The sequence below is a fragment of the Xyrauchen texanus genome, chromosome 11 (genome assembly GCF_025860055.1).
Source record: "Xyrauchen texanus isolate HMW12.3.18 chromosome 11, RBS_HiC_50CHRs, whole genome shotgun sequence".
NCBI classification, from domain to species: Eukaryota; Metazoa; Chordata; class Actinopteri; order Cypriniformes; family Catostomidae; genus Xyrauchen; species Xyrauchen texanus.
This window is the reverse complement of record NC_068286.1, coordinates 30,233,831-30,256,203: the sequence shown is the minus strand read 5'-3', so window position 1 is coordinate 30,256,203 and position 22,373 is coordinate 30,233,831. Positions and strand designations below refer to the sequence as shown.

The following is a 22,373-nucleotide window of genomic DNA, read 5'->3' as shown; positions in this document are numbered from 1 at the left end:
TTAGCATTATGTTCCATCCACATCACTGTATTATCATTGTAAAAACATCATGACAAACATTCAGTTCTTGTATGTGTGTGTGTATATATATATACATATATATATATATATATATATATATATATACATATACAAAATTTCCTCCTCACTGCAAAAAGCACATTCGTTGAAACCAAGCTGCCAAAACGACTCGTTTTCTACTTCCTCCACATTGTGATGTCACACTGTGTTAGACATTTGGATCTGACCGCCTCCACAACAACACATCAAGGGCTACTTTAAGTTATCACTTCATTAGCCCTGCCCAGTAGTGATGAGTAGTGAATTGGCAATTAGAGAGAGCATGTCAGTCAAGAGCAAGGAGCCAACCAACCAAATTTGGTAATTTACTGTCAAGTCAAAGGAGAAGTAGCACTGAGAATTTATGACAGGGCTATGTCTACACTAATCCAGATACGCTCTCCTTCCACATTACATACAAAAATGCTTAATTCCCCTTACTGAGAAAAATCAAGTTCATGGCAAATTTGCCACTGACAATTTTTGCGACAAACTAATTGGCTAATTGTCCATTGTTGACAAAGTTTTGCTGCAGGTTTACCACTACTGTTGAATAGTTGCAAACTTTTGGCAAACATTTGCAGTGAATCACAAGCTCATTTGCATGTGAAAATAATGAGTGGCAAAGTTGCAGCAAATTTGTGGTAAGTTTGTGGCAAATTTTTTTTAAGGGAAATGTCCTAATGTTCCATCTCCGGACACCAATTCTGAGTAAACTTCCCATTGCCTTTGAAGAAATGCAAAATGAATGTTTAACAAAGTAGCATTTATCTTTAACAATGCTATCAAAGTGAATATCAGTCAAAAAAGTGCCTCTACAACACGGGCTGCCATCTAGATTGATTTGGTTGAAGGGATCACATGAATGACTGCATCACATGACAACAAATATGCCATCGTTTTCAGATATATCCGTTTTCCTAGTCCACACTTCAAAGTGAAGGTGGCATTTTCAAATGTATCCACTTGTGAGAGCATTTTCAAAAAGTGTAGATTTCGCTGACAAAACCGCAGTCTCAGTGTGGATGGAAGGCTAAAAGTAACGAAAAAGATGCATTTTCAAACAGAAATGTATTAGTGTGGACGTGGCCAGAGGGTCAGAATGAGGCTTGAAAATTATAATGTTTTTCAAATATATGACTAAAATTATAATTGAACCTCAAGGAACATATTTAAATAATAAACAATTCATGTTATGATGTTTTTAGCATGGCTTTGGTTATAATTATGTGAACCATTGCAAGATTGGGAATTACTTATTAATTCTGCACACACACGGAACGATAATTTAGGGGAATCACTGCATTTAAATGTGGTTGTCATTGACAAACCCTGCAGTGTGAACAGCTATATTAGCAGAGACCTGAAAACTTTCTCCTCTTTTGCTTTCTTTTTTGTTATCTCATTTGATGATTTCCCATCTCCACCTTGTGCCAAATGTCAAGTGCTATAAACGTCACAAAGTTACAACAGTTTTTCCGCTCCAGGTTTTGCACAACAGAACTCCCATTCAATAAGGCTGACATATAAATGTGCATTTTGAAGAACAAACGTTTCTGCCACTTGGAGGAGGATCCTGATGGCTGGGAATAAATCAGCATACATTTCCATGCCAAAGACAGCAGGACCAATCAGAATAATCAGTTTGCGAATATGCCTCATGAAAACACAAATCGAATCTGGGTCCCATACAGAAGCTGCTGGAGTTTTTCATGATAATTGAACACTATTTCATTTGCCTGTTTGAAATAGCGCTGTGTTTCCTGCACTGGCGGCTTAGTTTTTGTGGTGCATTCAAAGACACATGGTTTCATTTTATTCAAGAGAATTTGAGTGGAAAGCAAGTAAATGGAAAAAGAAAGAATTTTCTGTACTGTGGCCATGAGGAAAGACTTCCACGCCGATGTTCGAAAGACTTCTCTTTTGGAAGAACTTTAAGTTAAAAGAAATGTGTTTCCTCACCAAACACTTTCAGGATAATTTGGCTCTCTGTGCTCCCGGCCTTGTTGCTTGCTCGGCAGGTATATGGTCCTCCGTCGGCCTGCCGAATGTTTTTAATGGTCAGCATGCTTTTACCCCCATCTAGAGTGTTCAATACATATTGCTCGGATCGCTCGATCACATGACCCTTCCTGTAGAAAGAGAGAAGTTTAAATGATGAGATTATTCCATAGGACTTGATCAGAATGCTATTTCTTGATTGTTCATCTTCTTAGCAATGCTAAATCAATAATAAGATATTGTTATCCTACATCCTGTAATATGATCTGATAAGTTTAAAAGCCTTGTACAAAAATGCATTTTTTAATTTAACCATTTTATCGATATACTGTATAGCAGCTAACCCATTGATATGACTCATTCTATAACACACTTTAACATTGCTGCTTTTATAAATCATGCCAAACTATAATATGTTAAAATCAGTGAAAACTTGAATTGCACTAACTTCACACAGTGTGAATTAAATATTCAGTCTGATGATCCATCCATCCACCCACCCATCCATCCATCCATCCACCCACACACCCACCCATCCATCCATCCATCCATCCATCCATCCATCCATCCATCCATCCATCCATCCATGTCTGCCTGTCTTTAGGTCTCTTTTAGGCCTATATAACCTTCAAACTTCACAGCTTTTTAAAACCTCCTGGAAACATTTAAAGTCTGTTGTGATGAGCTTGACTTTCTAGTTTCTAATGTTACCCACCAGTACCAGGTCACCTGAGGGTCAGGGGAGCCCGAGGTGATGCAGGTAAAGGTCACGGACTCCTGGTAATCCGCTGTGGCGTTAAATAACTGCTGTGGCACTGACAGAATGGGAGGAACTGTGAATGACAAAAGATACGTTGGATACAGAGATACGTTGGAATATTTGCATATTAGTCTATGAGTGACAACAAACAATAATCTACAATACAGTTAACTAAGTGATGTAATCAATATACTGCGTTCACATTATTTTGAAATTACTGAAATTTAAAGACGTCAACATGGAAATTTAACTTGGATCTGTTCACTTTCCATTTTCAATTCTGCATGTTGTCACACTATATGGGGTAAGATGTCACAATGGAATCTGCCTCTAAACCAGTGTCATATGTTTCCTATGAAAATTTTTTGGCCAACAAATATTTTAATTGATAAATTGTATACATTTCGGACTGATACAAATTTTTACAAACTGCCTGATAAAAATGTGACAACATGCCTCTATATGATTTTCAGGAAACATACTGATAACATGTTACAATAAGGTTGTATTTTCTTTACATTAAATAACGACATTGGTTAACATGAACTATCAATGAACAATACATTTACAGCACTTATTAATCTTGGATGATATTTATTGCAACATAATGCTTATAAATCTTTAAAATTATTTAACAAACGCATTATGAACTAACATGAAGTAACAATGAAAAAAAAACATATTTTCATAATTTATTAACTAAGATTAATAAATTCTGTAATAATATTGTTCATTGTTAGTTCATTACAGCCAATGCATTAACTAATGTTAACCATTTGAACCTTTTTGTAAAGTTTTACCAAAATACATTTGTTCTAAAAACAGATCTGCCTTCATAATATAGTTGACAATCTGGTGAATGTATGCCAATGTGGTTTGAATATGTTCACTTGATTAGCAACGAGCTAAAAAAATATATGATGAAATTTACTTTAAATGGTACAGAATTCACAGAAAACTCTAATTCTGAGGGTTTTGAACAAGGTGTTTGAAATCAACAAACATCTATTAGAAAAAAAAAAACATTAGCAGAATTGGACTTTTGACTCTAAATCTTATCGTTACTGAGATATACTGCAGACCCTGTGACAACTAGTGTCTGCAGGGTCTCCCCTAAATAAATGACAAATACACACCATCATACACATATACCTTGATATTAAGCATTTGATTTTTAATCAGGGGAACATCATTCATCCAAACGTCTCTGGTTACATGTGTAACCATTGTTCCCTGAAAAAAGTGGAACGAGATGCTGTGCTTTTGCTAAGCGCTATGGGGAACAATCCTAGTTGTGACCGAGCTGAAATAATGTGTGTAACACGTCAATGAACATTGACCGGAATTTATAGCCTCAGCTGATGTAATCATTAGATGCACCTGCGGCCAGGCTATAAATGGATACGTCACCAGGTGTCGTCAGATACTTCTTTTTGAAGAGCAATCCTGGGACATCCCAGTGCAGAAAAGAAGTGCAGCATCTCATTCCACTTTTTTCAGGGAACAAGGGTTACACATGTAACCCGAGACGTTCCCTTTACAAAAAGCTTCACTATGATGCTGCGCTTTTGCTTAGCGCTATGGGGAACGCAATACCCACGCCGCCGCACTGGGGGCTGTCCGGACCCCTACGGTTGTGCAGTGTACTCACAAAAACGCAAGAGGTCTCAGACATGAGCTTGAGATGTCGACTCAAGGGCTTAAGAGCCCGGAGTGCAGTGGTCACATAGAACCTGGCAGTGGCGAGGCAAGTGCCCGCTGACAGTTCTTTCTATATAAAATCCAGAACTGAAGCAAACTGGCAGTTAGCTGGTTCTGTAATGTGAACTTTAGTAGAAGGAAACGAATGCAGGCGCATTTGTGCTATCTATGCGTTACTACGATCGGGGGGGGGGGGACTGGGCAACTCGGGGAGAAGTAGAGAAGACATTGCACTATCAACAGAGGCGAAGAGGTCCTCTTCTGCCCTGTAAAATCTACCCAGATCAGTTCCAAGTGGAGGGAGCCCTAGCACTTGAAATGGTCTCGATAACCTCAAGAGAAAACCCTGTGAACCTCATTTGGTACCCTTAGGGACCAGACATGAAAGGTTTCACAATTCGGGCCAAGGATGAGAAGGTCCTCCCTGTTTGGAATTGCCCAAGGCGAGCCGTCGAGGAGAGGTATGAACTCTGAGAAACATATCCTGTTCGGCCAGCACAGCGCCATTAATAGGAGGCAAGACCCTTGCTGGTGAACATTGCCAAGACTCCCGGGAGCAGAGAAACCGTGGAAAGAAACGCATACAGACGCACTCTGGGTCATGTATGTATCTTAACGTCCAGACCCAAGGGGGCTGGGTGATTTCAGGGAGAAGTAGAGGAGACATTGCGCTATTCACAGAGGCGAAGAGGTCCTCTTCTGCCCTAAGATCTCACCCAAACTTGTTCCAAGTGGAAAAAGCCCGGCATTTAAAAAGGTCTCGATAACCTCAGGAGAAAGCCCTGTGTCCCTCAGTTGGTACCCTTAGGGGCCAAACATGAAAGATTCCACAATTCGGGGCAGGGATGAAATATTGCCCTGTGCCTGAGATAGAAGATCCTTCCTGTTCGGAATCGCCCAAGGCGAGCCGTCGAGGGAAGAAATTCGCTCCGAGAACCAAGCCCTGTTCAGCCAGCGTGGTGCTATCAGTAAGAGGCAAAAACCCTTGCTGGCGAACTCTGGGCAACTACTAGCTTAGGGTGGAGTTCTTAACTCCCCCATTGGTATTTTCTGTCAGGACAGTAAATCTGCCTCCCACATATGGGCATCCAGGGATATAACTGACCTGAGTGACAGGAGCTTGCCCTGGGCCCTAAGGAGAATCCGATGCGTCAGAAATACAGCTGACAAGAACGTGGGTCTCCTTGATGATTTATGTAAGAGGCTACCGCTGTATTGTCCACCCGCACCAAGATATGGCAGCCTCAGGAGGAGGTATTTCAGGGCCAGAAATACAGCCGTCAACCCGAGACAGTGACTGTGACAACCGAGCTGATGACCCTCCTATCTCCTTAAGCTGGACGACCACTTAAGGTCGCTACCCCGCCCGTCAGGGAGGCGTCTGTCGTTAGCAGCCTGCAACAACAAGACGCACCTAGAGTGGGACCCAAGGCAGAAAACCGGGGTCTGAACCACATAGAAAGGGAACGAAGCCTGAGGCGCATAACCCTTATTAGCCTAGGTGTTTTGGCCCTTGGAAGAAATCCCCTGGCTTTGGGCCACAACAAAAACGGTCTCATGAGCAGAAGGTCCAGAGGGATCACCGTGGACGCGGTCGCCCTGCGACCCGTAAATCGTTGATACTGATAACAGTGCAACCTTGACCTAGCCTGACTTTGCTCAGGGTGATCTGAGTGGACTCAATCCTAGCGGGTTACAGTTGTGCCCGCATTGTGATTTACCACTTCCTCGCCACGCTTTACTTTTGAGCCTCCCTTCAGACAGGACCGAGGCGGGTCTGAGGCTTGCTCGTAGCGCAGAACCCACACTCAGGTCGTCCAGGAGGTCAGCCTGGTACGCCTGTAAAACAGCATAGTGTGCAGAGCAGCACCAGCCTGACCTGCTGCTTGATAAGTCCTTCCCACTAAAGTCGAGGTTGTCCTTCAGCTATAGAGCGAGAACAGGGGAACACGCATCGTTTGCGGCTTTTAGTCATTCTCTCTCTTTTTTTATTTTTTATTATATATATATATATATATATATATATATATATATATATATATATATATATATCATATTTACTAAACAGAAGAGAAAAGAGAAAAAAGGTTCACTGCACACTGCCTAAAAAATTCTAACTCCTTACAGAGGAAAGAAAGTTTTGACAGGGTTTGTAAAATACACAGACACAGAATCGCTCTGAAAAAAGAGTTTCTGACGACACCTGGTGACGTATCCATTTATAGCCTGTCCGCAGGTGCATCTAATGAGTACATCAGCCGAGGCTATAAATTCCGGTCAATGTTCATTGATGTGTTACACACATTATTTCAGCTCAGTCACAACTAGGATTGTTCACCATAGCACTTAGCACAAGCACAGCATCATAGTGAAGCTTTTTGTAAAGGGAACATCCATTTCATGTAGCTATATGTAGCCATGTACAGTAGATAAGTAATGTTTAATACAGTATAAATCTAGTTAAAATAAATCAAGGCACATTTTCCACACTGTTTTGTCACTAAGTTCACAAAACGATTATGCAGCAATTTGACAATACATTGTAATAAAGAGCAATATTTACCTACATATGCTTTTATTAATTGTATATCACCGGCAAAATGATTGTGAATATATTGTACATATATAGGCTTGCAAATGTGTCTATGGGATATTTTTGTCTTCCCGGCGAAAATTGTATCACATAGAAAAGTAATATTATACCTCTCATCAACAAACTGCACTTGAGTATGTTTCTGCTTCAGTAATTTCTAGTTTATTAATTTATTTTTGAGCAAACACTCAACTGATCAACCTAAATCAACTGATATTATTGCAACATTATCAGCAGTTGATATTGTGATTTTCTTGAATAAGCACCATATCTTCTGCAAAATGCTGTGCTCAATAACTTTCTATTTACTTATTTGAACTTGTACTTTTTTCTCAACCAAATGACAATTTATTTCACTTTGCCTCTGGTGTTGATAATGAATCTCTACAGAAAGTTATTGAACTGTCAAGCTGTTTACATTCTCTCAACAAATGTGTTTGATTCTCTAGAAATTTCCCAAAGTAACATCCTCGTTTCAAAGCAACATTCCATCAAGTCACAATGATGTGCTGAATCTATTTTATATGATGTTGTAAGAGAATAAAACAGACCTCAACAATGTCTCTCGCCACCCACCAGAGCCAGAGAGCAAATCAAGCGGAATCATGATTCACTGCTCTGTGATTTGAGCCCTGTTAGAATTTGTTGAGTTCAAAGAGGTTGAAATGATATTTTTTTTTTGTATCAGCACACGATGCTGCAAATGAGACTGTGCCCTCTATCTCAGTGACATTTCCTTTAAAGGATCAAGGGTATGGTGGAGTGAAGCTGGCGACTCGACCCGTCTGCATTCAAACCACTCCTCTGATGATGAAAGCCATGGTTAAGGCATGGAAAGATCACGAAAGTGCACAACCGCATGCTAATTAGTGATGTAAAAATATTCCATATGCAGATACAACAGGATAGTTAGAAGAAACTGAGATGGAACAGCCAAGGAATCAGAACAAAGAGGAGGCAAATGGGCCATCTTAAATCAATTATGGGAACAATCCCTGCTGTGTCATGAATGACGGTGAAGGTAGGCACGGGACAAGGGATCTACTTGCAGCGGAATCTTTTATTAAATCACAAAAACAAAACACGAACAAAGAAAACAACCACGAGGGGAAAAAGGGTAAAACAAAACACGGAGGGCATACAAAGGGTTAACCAAACACGGAGAGCATACCAAGGGTTCCACGGGAGAAAACAAAGACCAAGAGCACGGATAACAGACGTCCACATACATCAAAGACCGACAAGGGAAAGGAGAAACAGACACGGTTAAATACACGAACACAATGAAGACTCAACGAGACACAGGTGAGAACAATGAAGAGTGCAGGCAGTGAGAGGGGCCGGAATTTGTGGGAATTGCAGTTTTACGCTCGGACAGTGAGACTACGGGCGGACAACAGGGAAAACGTGACATGGAATGGGAGCGGTGACAGGTGAGACGGAAAACACGGAGCAGACCAGGAAACATGACATAAACGTGATGGGTGAAAACAGAGGACATAGGACAGACAACACCGGAACGTTACATAATCCCCCCTCAAAAGGACCGGATTCCAGACGGTCCTAAAAGACAGGAGGGAAAAAACAACAGGAATAAACAGATGTACAGGGCGAGAGGGGCTAGAAGGGAGGAAAAACAAACAGACCAAAGGGGGCACAAGGCACACAAAGACAGAGTAAGGGGGTACAAGGAGCAATCAGGTAGTCCATGGGGGCACAGGGGGCAAGGCAGTCCACGGGGGCAAAAAGGGAAATGGGACAGTCCACGGGGGCACAAGGGGCAGACCAGAAGACCAGGGAGGCCGAGAGGGCAGGTAAGCAGTCTCTGGGGGTGTGTGAGGGGAACCGGGTCAGGTGGTCTGGGGGGAACTGGGTCAGGTGGCCTGGGGGTGAAGGGAACCGGGTCAGGTGGTCTGGGGGGTGTCCACTGGGTAGGGACAGGTTTAGGAGGCCAGGGAGGTTTCGACCGGGCAAGGACAGGTTTGGGTGGCCCGGGAGCTGGCCGAAAGGCAAGGGCCGGTTCAGGGAGCCTGGGAGGTGGCCACAGGACAGGGACAGGTCGAGGAGGCCTGGGAGACGGCCACCGGACAGGGACAGGGACAGGTCCAGGGGGCCTGGGAGGCGGCCTCAGGGCAGGGACAGGTCTAGGAGGTCTGGGAGGTGGCCGCCGAACAGGGGCCAGTTCAGGGGACCTGGGATGTGGCTCCAGGACCGGGACAGGCTTAGGTGACCTAGGAGGTGGCCATAGGGCTAGGGCTGATTCAAGGGGCCTGGGAGGAAGAGTGGCCACTCGGGGAGCTGGCGGAGCCAAGGAGGTCTTCTGAGACGGAACAATCGAAGACTTGGGTGGTGGCGCCGAAGGAGGCGCAGGCAAGGCCGCGGGAGACCCTGGAGGCGGAGCTGCAAGAGGCTCTGGAGATAAAGCTGAGGGAGGCTCTGGGGGCTCAGGAGGCAGGGCTGAGGGAGGCTCTGGAGGCTCAGGAGGCGGAGCCATGGGAGGCTCAGGAGGCAGAGCCGTGGGAGGCTCAGGAGGCAGAGCCGAGGGAGGTGGCGCCGTAGGAGGCTTTGAAGGCGGAGGCCTGGGAGGCTCTGGAGGCGGAGCCGATGGAGGTGGCGCCATAGGAGGCTCTAGAGGCGAAGCTCTGGAAGGCTCTGGGGGCAGAGCAGAGGGAGGTGGCGCCGTAGGAGGCTTTGAAGGCGGAGGCCTGGAAGGCTCTGGAGGCAGAGCCGATGGAGGTGGTGCCGTAGGGGCCTTTAGGGGCGGAGCTATAGGAGGCTCGGGAGGCGGAGCCGTAGGAGGCCCTGGAGGCAGAGCCGAGGAAGGTGGCGCCATAGGGGCCTTTAGGGGCGGAGCCTTAGGAGGCACGGGAGGCGGAGCCGTAGGGGGCTAAGAAGGCTCTGGGAGTAGAGCCGTAGGAGGCTCAGGAGGCGGAGCCATAGGAGGCTCTGGAGGTGGAGCCGTAGGAGGCTCGGGGAGAAGGGCCGTGGAAGACTCGATAGGCTCTGGAGGCGGAGCCCTGGAAGGCTCGAGAGGCTTGAGGGGCGGAGCCCTGGGAGGCTCGAGAGGCTTGAGGGGCGGAGCCCTGGGAGGCTCGAGAGGCTTGAGAGGCGGAGCCCTGGGAGGCTCGAGAGGCGGAGCTCTGGGAAGCTCGAGAGGCGGAGCTCTGGGAAGCTGGAGTTTCGGAGCTCTGGGAGGCTCGAGAGACTTGAGAGGCGGAGTCCTGGAAGACTCTGGAGGCGGAGCTCTGGAAAGCTCGGAAGGCGGAGCTCTGGAAAGCTCGGAAGGCGGAGCCCTGGAAAGCTCGGAAGGCGGAGCCCTGGGAGGCTCGGAAGGCGGAGCGCTGGGAGGCTCGAGAGGAGGAGCTCTGGGAAGCTCGAGAGGCTCGGAAGACGCTGACTCTTGGACGGGCACGACCACTGGCGCTGGCTTTTGGACGGTCATGGCTACTGGCGCTGGCTCAGGGACGGTCGAGGCTACAGGCGCTGGCTCAGGGACGGTCGAGGCTACAGGCGCTGGCTCAGGGACGGTCGAGGCTACAGGCGCTGGCTCACTGACTTCAGGGGCGACAGGCTCGCTCACAGTGATGTGCGTAGGCGTTGGCTCGCTCACCGTGATATGCGTAGGTGCCGGCTCGCTGACCGTGGCAGGCGCGGGCGCTGGCTCACTGACCGTGGCAGGCGTGAGCTGGAGAGCGGAGGCTTTCCTTCTCCTCCTTCTCCGGGCGGAAGAAGTCGGCTGCGCTGGCTCATCGATCCGGGAAGGCAGGGGCTCAGGCTCGACAGCCGGAAACACGAGGAGTGGTTCCTCGGGTGCGAGTGTTCTGAGGGTGAGACTCACGTACTCCCTCTACGTGTGCTCTCCGAATTCCGGCGCTTCCCGCCACTGGGCTGATGATAACCCGCCCCGGTAGATGAGCTTCAGGGAAGCGTCATCGAACCCGGTGTGGATGGCGACCGTGGAGAAGAGCCGTGAGTACTCGCGAACGGGAAAACCTGCATGGGCCAGTGTGGTGAAAACCGCTGCTAGATCCATATGTGTTCGGTCTTTCTGTCACGAATGACGGTGAAGGTAGGCACGGGACAAGGGATCTACTTGCAGCGGAATCTTTTATTAAATCACAAAAACAAAACACGAACAAAGAAAACATCCACGAGGGGAAAAAGGGTAAAACAAAACACGGAGAGCATACAAAGGGTTAACCAAACACGGAGAGCATACCAAGGGTTCCACGGGAGAAAACAAAGACCAAGAGCACGGATAACAGACGTCCACATACATCAAAGACCAACAAGGGAAAGGAGAAACAGACACGGTTAAATACACGAACACAATGAAGACTCAACGAGACACAGGTGAGAACAATGAAGAGTGCAGGCAGTGAGAGGGGGGGATTGTGGGAATTGCAGTTTTACGCTCGGACAGTGAGACTACGGGCGGACAACAGGGAAAACGTGACATGGAATGGGAGCAGTGACAGGTGAGACGGAAAACACGGAGCAGACCAGGAAACATGACATAAACGTGATGGGTGAAAACAGAGGACATAGGACAGACAACACCGGAACGTTACATGCTAAAACAATCGGCTAAGTCAAGTCATTCTTATTTGTATAGTACTTTTCAATACACAAATAGTTTAAAAACAGCTATCCAGAAAATCCTACTGTATTGTCTTATACTGCATGTCTAAAAGCACTAACTAACTAATTAGATAGTTAAGTAACAAACTAACTAGTCGACTCACTAACTGGTAGGGCTGCACGATATATCGAAGTATCGCAAATGTATATTACAATGTTCATACCACAAGGGTTTGCGATAATGAAATAATCTCAATCTGTCACACACAGCATTAAAGAGTATCAAAACAACATTTGATCAGATAATAATAAGACCAGATGCCAGCTTGAAACTCAAACTTGGCTTGTTTAATGAAAGCTTCACTCACTCGACATTGTGTCGATGTAGTGACACTAGGGGTCTCTCTTGAGAGCCTCTGTTACCACTTATCTTTGAGAAAAGGCCAATGAGAATTGGAGAACTAAAGACCCACAGAGGTGCGTGGTCAGGTCAGTGATCTCATTCCTGCAGGTGAAGCTGGAGGGGCAGCTGTACCCAAAGTGAACAGTAAGTAGTTAGGGAAGCACAACCTGATTATCAGGTGTCTTAGAGGTGCCTGGAGGCTGAACCCTCCTAGGTCATGCCTGTTCTCCTAATGGGATCTCTTTGTGGTCCTCTCGGTCCTTTGGAGAGCCCTGTTTGAGTTGCTAGAGTCAGTCGAACTAAAGGCCCTCTCCTTGAAGACGGCCCTCAAGATTGCACTCACTTCTAAAAAGAGGGTTGCAGACCTGCAAGTGTTCTCTGTCAGCGACACTTGCCTGGAGTTCGGTCCGACAGATTCTCACGTCATCCTGAGACCTCGACCAGGCTACATGCTCAAGGTTCCTATGACCCCTTTCAGGGATCAGGTAGTGAACCTGCAAGCGCTGCCCCGGGAGGAGGCAGACCCAGCCTTAGCATTGCTGTGTCCAGTGCATGCTTTGTGCACCTATTTGGATCTAATGTAGAGCTTCAGACGCTCTGAGCAGCTCTTTGTCTGCTTTGGTGGACAGCGGAAAGGGAACGCTATCTCCAAACAGAGGCTTGCCCACTGGATTGTGGACGCCATTGCGTTGGCCTACCAGACCCAGGCCGCACCCGCCCCCTTGCGGGTTCGAGCACACTCTACGAGGAGTGTGGCATCCTCGTGGGCACTGGCCAATGGCACCTCTTTAGCAGGTAGCAGGTATCTACAGATATCTGTAGAGCGCTGGGCTGGTCAACACCCAATACCTTCACGAAATTTTACAATCTCTGGGTTGAGCCGGTCTCATCCCATGTTTTGTCAGGTCTGAACACTTAGAATTCGGTAATACGGAACAGCTGGCCGGTTGTATCGCTTGCATAGCATCTTTCCCCTCTCCTGAGGCGAAGATATGCGCTTTACTCCCCCAGTCAATTTCACAAGTCATGGAGCCTGGATGTCCTTCCTCCCTAGCCTTCTGGCTCCGAATTCAGCAGAGGAGTTTGCAGCCAGACTCACTGCTGGCACCTGGTTGCCTGTACTGGAACAGGTGCTCCATAGGTACTGATTACTCTGGTAACCCCCTGTGATGTAACCTCCATTCCCTGATGGAGGGAACGAGACGTTTTGTACCTCTTGCCACAACACTGTACTAGCTGCTGAAATGGCTGGGACCTTACTCTTGGCTCCTCAGCTCAAAACCTGTCTGAACAGATGCACGCTTCCCTCCTTTTGTACCCATATGTCCGGGGGAGGGGCATACAAATTCTGTTCACCAAATCTGTTCGCCAATTCTCATTGGGCTTTTCTCAAAGATAAGTGGTAAGCAAGGCTCTCAAGGGAGACCCCCAGTGTCACTACATCGACACAACGTCTCAATCCCTCCATCAGGGAACGGAAGTTACAACAGGAACCAAGACGATATATCATCAATGAATTGTCTTGTGAAATCATTCCTCTCAGTATTAGGTTCAGCACACAATGGGCTAAGAACAGGTACGTTAAACCAACGTGAAAGTGTACGGCAAGCGCTACTTTCTCAAAGTAAAAGTCCCACTTTGAATGAACTAATTGTGAAATAATTACAAGCATGAATTAGTGTAACAATTCAGTATTTCACAATACCAACTATTTTAGGATATTCCACAATATGGTTAAATTAAATTGATATTCAAATGCTTTTAAAGAATAAAATACAAATATTGAAACATTAATTTTAATATCTGCTACATAGCTAATGGTAAAAATGTATACATTCGATCACTGGAACAGATGGTCATGTTTTTATTTGGGAGGTGGGGGTTCTGATGTTCTGTGCACTCAGATGACATCATCATAGGATTATCATATTGCATATAAAAAATTGCATTATCCACTACTAACTAACTAACTAACTGACTAATCTATTTTAGGAACAATCCCTGCTGAAACAATCCACTAATCAAGTGATTCTTATTTGTATATTACTTTTCACAGATTAACACACTAACTAATGGATTTACTAAATACCTTAACAACAAGCTAATTAACAAATGCACTAATTTACTAACAAAAACTTATAACAAACTATATAACAAAGTAAATTAACTAAGTTACTAGGTGCTAACTAACTAACTAACTAACTAACTGACTGACTGTGGCAGAATGGAGGGTGGGTCCGGGTCGTGATTATACGCAAATTATACTTAAAAGACAAACACACACACATGACGGACATGTCCGTAAATGATCTCTCTCTCATCGCACCACCATCTGCCATCGGCCTTTATCCCTCTCTGAGGCTTAATTATCCTGATAAGGGACCGGGTGTGTATAATCACAACCTGGCCCCGCCCTCCGCCCTGCCACACTTACTAAATAGTTGGCTGAGACCAGCTTGAATATTAATGTTTGTCCTGGCTGGTTTATGATGGTTTGGTGGTAGACTAGCTGATGAACCATCAGAGCCATGTTGTTCACAAGCAAAACTTAGTTCCCATTTACACCTGATATGTACAGTAGATCATAGCTTATTTAAGTCAAATAGGTTTGGAACTACATAAGGGTGAGTAACTAAAGACAGAATTCAATTTACTACAAAATCTGTACTATTCAAAGAATTCCTGTGAAAAAAAAAAAAAAACACCCATTCACAGGCATATTCCACTCATGCAGCATTTATAATTAATAATTAATAATTAATAATCCGCTGTCTTCTTTAATAGATGAACAATGATCCAAACTACCATCTAACAGATTGTGTACATATGAAAGTTGACCATGTTAATCCAATAAGGAATGATAAAACAAAAAAAAGAACTTCATTATAACAGCAGATGATGTTCCGTTCCATTCCACTGCAACACACCAAAGGCTGAGAATAAATCTAGGGAAAAACTTGGGATTCAATCTTGAGTATTGGATACAAGACATGGGCATATAGTTGCTTTCTAGTCAGCACTTGCTAAGTGATTTAAGCAGCAGGTTGTTCTGTTTCCACAGCAGAAGGCATTTGCCATGTCTTTGGGATAATAGGATGTGCATCACTGAGCAAGCTTATTGGATCTTCCCGAAAGCTATAAGTGGCGATGCTAAATTGAATGCAATACACATTTTTCTTTCTAATTTTACATGTTATTACATCAGTTTAAGAAGTGTGAGTTGTGCAAATACTATTGTGTCCATTCATGCAGAACTTGGCCCTATCAAATTCTCACAATGACTTTTTGCACAACAAGGTAAATGAACATGATCAAAAAGAACACGGTTGTTTCGGGATGCATCTTTAAAGATAAGCTAGTAGTCTGCTTGTGAGTCACGGAAGCTTAAAATGTATGATAATTGAAACATTTAGTCACAAAACCAGGCAGCAGAAAATCGAGTGAGATGCCAGAGTGATACATTTTGTGCTGTATTTTTAACGTGAGGCACCAATTTTAGATTGCACATCACTTGCTAAAAGATCCATTTAGACCAGCATGTTGGTCTTAATTAGTCAATTCAGGTTGGTGTGTTCTGTTTTGGTGTTAGTCTAGCTGGTGAACCTTTAATTTTTTATTTTTTGACAGAGATGTTGACCCAAGAAACCTTGTTAGTAAGTTAGTTAGTTAAGATAGTAAATTAGTTAACTAGCTAGTAAATTCACTAGATTGTTAATTAGTCAGCTAGTTAGTAAATTCACTAGTTAGTTTGCTAGTTTGTTTTTTAGCTAGTTAGTTTGTTCACTAGTAAGTTAGTTTGTTAGTTTGTTAGTTGTTGTTATCCTAGCTTTTGACAGTGGACCAGTATGGTCTATCTGACAAAGATGGTTTGCCTGAGAAGTCTAGTTAGTTAGTTAAGTGAGTAAATACGTTAGCTAGTTATTTAGTTACTAGCTAGCTAGATACTCAGCTAGTAAGTTATTTCACTAGTTAGCTTCCATGTTAGTTAGTTAGTTAGTTAGTAAATTCACTAAGTGCTGGTGAACCTAGCTTTTGACAATTAAACAGCATGGTCTATCTGAGGAAGATGGTTGACCTATGAAGTCTTGCTAGTTAGTTAATTTAGTTAATTTATTATTTAGTTAGATAATTATCTAGTTAGTTAGTGAGCTAGTAAGTTAGTGAGCTAGTTTGTTAGTTTTCTCATTAGTTAGTTAGTTAGTAAGCTAGCAAATTAAGTGCTAGTTTGGTGTAAGTCTAGATGGTGAATCCAGCTTTTGACAGTTGTTAAACATGGTCTATCTGACGAAGATGGTAAACCTAATAGGTCTTGTTAGTAAGTTAATATAGCTAATATGTTTGCTAATTAGTTAATCAGCTAGTTAGTAAGTTATCTAGTTTGTTTGTTTGTTAGTTAACTAACTAACTAGATAGCTAGTTAGTTAGTCAGTCCAACCTAGCTTTTGACAGTGGACCAGCATGGTCTATCTGACAAATATGGTTGGCTTAAGAAGTCTTGTTAGTTAGTTAAGTGAGTAAATACATTAGCTAGTTATTTAGTAACTAGCTAGCTAGTTAGACAGCTAGTAAGTAATTTCACTAGTTTGTTCCCTTATTAGTTAGTTAGTTAGTTAGTTGGACGGTCAAATTAGTTAGTTATTAAGTTAACTGAGTGCTGGTGAACTTAGATCGGTCAGTCAGGTAAGTTATTTAGTTTGCCTGAGACACAAGCCAACCACAAGATTACAACAAAACATCTTCTAGTTTCCAGTAATAGTTGTCCGATTGTGACTAGTTGAAGAAGTGGGGTCAACATGTAAGTTTATCTGTTTTTTTTTTCTTTAATTTTTAACTTTAACAGTTTTAGCGACATGTTTAGCATGCTTTAAAGGGGATGAATTTAGAGATGTAATTTCTCTGAGAGGGTTTTAGCATGTTCATTCTCTTTCTCATTATCTCTTCAGTGAATGTTGTCTTTATCCTTTAGCCATTGAATGAGCTTGTCTCAGAGAGGTAACTCTTTTCCTACCCAGTGAGGGTCAGTCTTTGGTTAGGCTTGGGACGATAATCTACAGTGTCATACTAAAAACCTTTTATACACGACCGCTGCCATAGGGTAATTGAGGTTTTGCAAAGTGCTGCGTGAATAAGTACATACTGTAGAGTACATGCCATCACACTTCAAATTCATCTTGTGAAAACAGGTCCTACCATTCACAAGCACAACAATGTCTCTGAAATCGATTTCTCCTCTGGCTTCCACACGCCCCTCACAGCGATACACCCCCTCATCTGCTTTACTCATTCTCAGGATCCAAAGGTTGTTGGTGGGAAGAACTTGCAGTCTGTCTTCATGAATAAAGGATAGAGACAAACAGCGATAGCAAAATGACAATTAGATTTGAACATTTCCTGAAGAAAATGTGAGCAGCAACAGACAGACAGACAGACAGACATAGACAGATAGACAGATGGATAGAAAGATAGATAGATAGATAGACAGACAGACAGACAGACAGACAGACGGATAGATACTTTTATATCAAGGGCAGTTGCCAAATGAAACACATGTAGGATTACAGGCAGAGACGTCTTTTTCACGGTTTTGTCATTGCTTGCTGATCAACACAACCCTTCCTCTTTTGTCCCTAATTAGAATAAAAATAATCAAAACCCAGCATAATCTCCATTTTTTAATCTGCTCTCTCTCTCTCTGCTGGAGAGAGTAGATAGCTTACCAAAGTTATGCCTCTGAATTTCAATTAAGGATTTGACACCAGAAAGGTACATTTAGTTCAAAATGCAGTTTTCATTCTGCAATCTGTGGTCATTCAATTAATTCAAACACTGAAAGCGGTTAGAATCCATATTGCAAAGTGCATTAGAATGTTTACACAATTGGGAGAATTACAGAGATCCCAAAAACGATTTATTTAATTAAGTCAGCCTTAAAAGTGTTTAAATGTCATTACATTAGATAACATAACTTCAATCTCTTTCAACTAACTTCACTTTTCAAATATATTTTTGCTCTATGACTTTTTATCAACTGGTGTCAATATATTTATTTTTAACAATACATGTTATATTCATTTTCAACACTATATCTATTGTTTGATCATCTCCAACTTCTTTTTGTCAAATATTTTGTTAAAGGGGTCAGACAATTCCTTCCTTTATAATTTTAATATTTTCCTTGAGGTTCAATTATAATATAAGTTTATAAATATAAGTTTTGTTTATAAATCTAAACTTTTTGCACAAAAAACATATATTTTTAAAACATGATCATTTTCTACCCTAATTCTGACAAAACGTACGGTTTTGGTGCTTCTTCTCCTTTAAGACTTGACAGTACACGCCCACTGTTCTGATTGGCTTTCTTGACTAACATGCTCTCTCTACTTGCCATCTCACTGTTCACCACTGCTGGGCATGTTGTGCGAACTGATGTGTTGTTATGGAGGCGGTCAGATGCAAATGTCTACCACAGTGTGACATCACAATGTGAAGGGAGTAGAGAATGAGTCATTTTCAATAAATGCTCTTTTGCAGTGAGGACAAAGTTTTGAGTTCTGATACTTACAGTGTGTTTTCATAGTACAATGACCTCATATACTGTATGTTAAAAGATCAAGGACAACTGTATTCCTCAAGTCATTACCCCATTTAAATAGTGTGCTTTTGCAAATGTTACAATGAACGAAACTTGATATTTTCTTAAGTGCACAAATTTGAGGCTGCTTTTTTATGAAGCAAATACATTGTTCTAATTGAATTGAAAGTTTTTAGTCTTATGTAAGACATTTTATATTACAAGGTCAAGTTGAAGAGAAAAAGTTTCAAAGAGAATAATTTGCTATGAACCTTAAAAAAAAAAGGTTTTTGCATGACCTGCCCCGGACATAAGTGTATAAAGGGAAGGGGGTGTGCGTCTGTCAGTCATATTTTTTCTTCGTAGCCGAGAAGTTGTGCAGCAGCAAGCTGAGTCTGACTACTGTTCCACTCACCTCTAACAGAGCATTGCTGTTGGATCTACAGCGCGTTACCAACGGCTTTCTCCCTCTCTGCACACTGTGCAGTCCACACCCCTGGGCGCTTCGACAGCGCTTCTGTAAAAGAGTGTTCTGTATACCTCTAAAAGAGAAGTACCTTTCCTCTCTAAAAGAGAGTATTTTCATTTACAAAAGAGCAATACACAGCAGGCATTGAACGTCATTTTCAGGATGCGTCTTTTTAAAGATGTATTTCCGCCTTTGTGTAGTTCCTGGATGCGGCTGTTTTCTCTCCGCTCCTGATGGTCATGAGCACTGCCTCGCATGTCTGGGCTGCAATCAAACGGAGGCAGCATTTATGAATGGTTTATGTTCTCATTGCATGAACATAGTCATAGCAACATTGCGATCGCAGCTTTCTCCCTTCCGAGGGAAAGCCACTTCATTTGTGACCAGATCCACTACGAGCCGCAAGTGCTCTGTTCTGGGGTAGGGCTCCACAGGCTTAATTCCCTCTAAAGGCAACTCCTTGTGATGTATTTTCCACGGTATGGTCCCCCTGTCTGCAGACCAGCGTCTCCCTTGGCCAGTCCCTCTGCCCCCGATCGCTGTGTTTGTAAAGTTCTTCCCTCATCAGGTAGGACCTTCCACTGTGCCACTCCCACATGTGTCACCACATGGGCTTGACAACCCATGTGGTGTACTGGCCACATATCACCTCCCCCTAGTCTAGGCAGGATGTAGTCTCCGCAGGGTCTTTTCATCCTGAAAGAATAGGATCGGGAAAGAATGCCTTCCCCCGACGCATTTCATAGCGTTAAGATAGCCCCAACCACTTTACACTCTATGCGAAAAACATAGAGAGAGAAAAGGCCGCGGCTGGCTGGCTTGCTCTCATTATGGTCATGTAGAACCTGTTCCCCACTTAGGGGTGCTGGGAACCTAAGGTCTGTATATGACACCTTTTTTTGGGGGCATTGTTGAGGGTTACGTGCGGCAGATACAGTTGATTCTGGCAAGCAGAAGCCTGCTTGCACTTGTGTCAGCAGTTCACGTAACACGGTCTAGAGCATGGTGCTTTGAAATGGGACCCCTTGTGTCACTACATTCAACACAACGTCGAGTGAGTGACAGAAGGGGAACATCATGGTTACTGTGTCCTCCTTGCCACGAGACTAAACCTACCATTGTAAACGGCCGTACCTTATTCTCGGCTCCTCAGTTCAAAAACCTGACTGACAGACGCACGCCCGCTTCCCTTTATACCCGTATGTCTGGGGGCGGGTCATGTAAATTTTGTCTGCCAATCTCTCATTGGCCTCAAGTTCAGAGGTACGCGAGGCTCTCAAGAAAGACCCCTTGTGTCACTACATTCAACACAATATTTCATTCCCTACATCAGGGAACGGATGTTACAACAGTAACCATGACGTTTTTTTATCCCCTTTTCTCCCAATCTTTGAATGCCCAATTCCCACAACTTTAGTAGGTTCTCATGGTGGTGCAGTTACTCACCTCAATCAGGGTGGCAGAGGATGAATCTCAGTTGCCTGCAATTCTGAGACTGTCAATCCCCACATCTTATCACATGGCTTATGGTGCATGACTCCATGGAGACTCTGCATGTGAAGGCTCATGCTAAACTCACCACGCACCCCACTGATTGCGAGAACCACTAATTGCGACCACAAGGAGGTTACCCAATGTGACTCCACCCTCCCTAGCAACCAGGCCAATTTGGTTGCTTATGACACCTGGCTGGAGACACTAAGCACACCCTTGATTAGAACTTGTGACTCCAGAGATGGTAGTCAGCGCCAATACTTGCCCCCCTTCCCCTGTAGTGGCAGTTTTGATTCCATGTTGACTTTACATGAACACTTTTTGAGTTCTTACTGGTTGGCTCAGATGTGATCTCTCTGTTTTTGTAGAACCAGGACACAGCAGGTACAGGTGAGCTGATAACATCACAGATGACTTCTGCGTCCTCACCCTGACGAAACTCCTGAGGCGTCTTCACCTCGCGAAATGTTAGCTTCTCTGCATGACCAAACAAATAGAACAAAATATATAACTCATGTGCTTATGTTTAGCTTCCTTACGTTTCTTTCATTTAGTTTGGTTTTATAAAGTGGGAATCATTATTTTCTCCAAACCTCTCTGCATGATTTGAATGCAATCACATTCATTCATATAGTATTCCACAAATGTAAAGAGAATTTTCACATTTCTCTCTCTCAGTCTGGGATGAAAATATTTTTTTATTCTGAATCTCATCATTTGGCTTCAGTTATGAGGTCAGATCAGTCTTACTGGGTCTTGTTTTTACACAGTGACTATAACAATAATTTATTAATCATTTTTCCTCATTGACCACATTGAAAAGACTTCTTGTTTTAATGCCACTGAGAGGTCACAAGTTTAAATGGACATCACTGAGGCTTATTCAACTGAAAGACACAGTCATATTGTGAGAATGCATGGCTACATTTCACCAAAAAGAAGTGTGATGATTTTCTCTATAATCTTTCAGAATGTCCTGGATTAGACTGAAATGCACTAGCATTGAGTCACGATTGGTGTGGACTCAATTTGTAGAGAACTTAGCTGACTGTGAAATTGTTAAAGTTATTTCAGGTGCATCCTCACTGTCTGCGTTCATTTAGTTAGTGTAAAGTAACTCACGGTATATCTCTAATACCACTGTGGCCTCCTGTGTTTGTCCTTTGGTGTCCGCGGCCTGGCATCGGTATATCCCAGCATCCTCGATGATGGCGTTGTAGATTGTGAGTCTGGATCGCACTCCTTCTGTATGCACGACCACTCGCTGGTTCGAAATAATTTGCTCGCCTTGAGGGTTGAACCAGTTTATGCTAACTGGCTCGCCAATGGCTGAGGAAAACATGGAGCCAATACAGATAATTAGTACTGTAAATTGTAGTGAAAATAACAAATTATTGCATTATTAATAGTGTGTCAGCTTGAATTTTTATTTTTATGTAAAGACATCAAATCTTGCTCAGCCTGGAAAGATGCTCTAAACATGAGCATAAATGTAAACGTTCGATTTCACACGTCAATTGTTACGAAACATGTCAGAGCACAATTAAAGTCTTCCTAACAAAGCAGTCCATTGGTGGCCATGCTTGGAATGCTCTTGGGCAGCTATTTTCCATGTAAACAAGCAGCATGCATGAGCAGCTCCTATCTATTTGAATGGAGAAAATCCGAAATCTCCAGAATGGTGGGTCAAGATTTACAATCAAAGAACATATTTCAAATCAGCAGTAAAATCTGGTA

At 43.4% G+C, this 22,373-nt stretch overlaps 1 protein-coding gene across 1 annotated transcript in view; it reads right to left on the bottom strand.

The window, feature by feature from the left end:
* Positions 1–22,373, bottom strand: part of LOC127651341 (neural cell adhesion molecule 2-like) — a 356,390-nt gene that overhangs the window by 67,955 nt on the left and 266,062 nt on the right. Inside the window, exons 3-7 of the mRNA XM_052137120.1 lie at positions 21,759–21,965; positions 20,970–21,113; positions 17,290–17,427; positions 2,777–2,894; positions 2,023–2,192 (exon numbers count right to left, since the gene is read on the bottom strand). Of these exons, the coding sequence (XP_051993080.1) occupies positions 2,023–2,192; positions 2,777–2,894; positions 17,290–17,427; positions 20,970–21,113; positions 21,759–21,965 (777 nt within the window). The remainder of the gene's footprint in view (positions 1–2,022; positions 2,193–2,776; positions 2,895–17,289; positions 17,428–20,969; positions 21,114–21,758; positions 21,966–22,373) is intronic.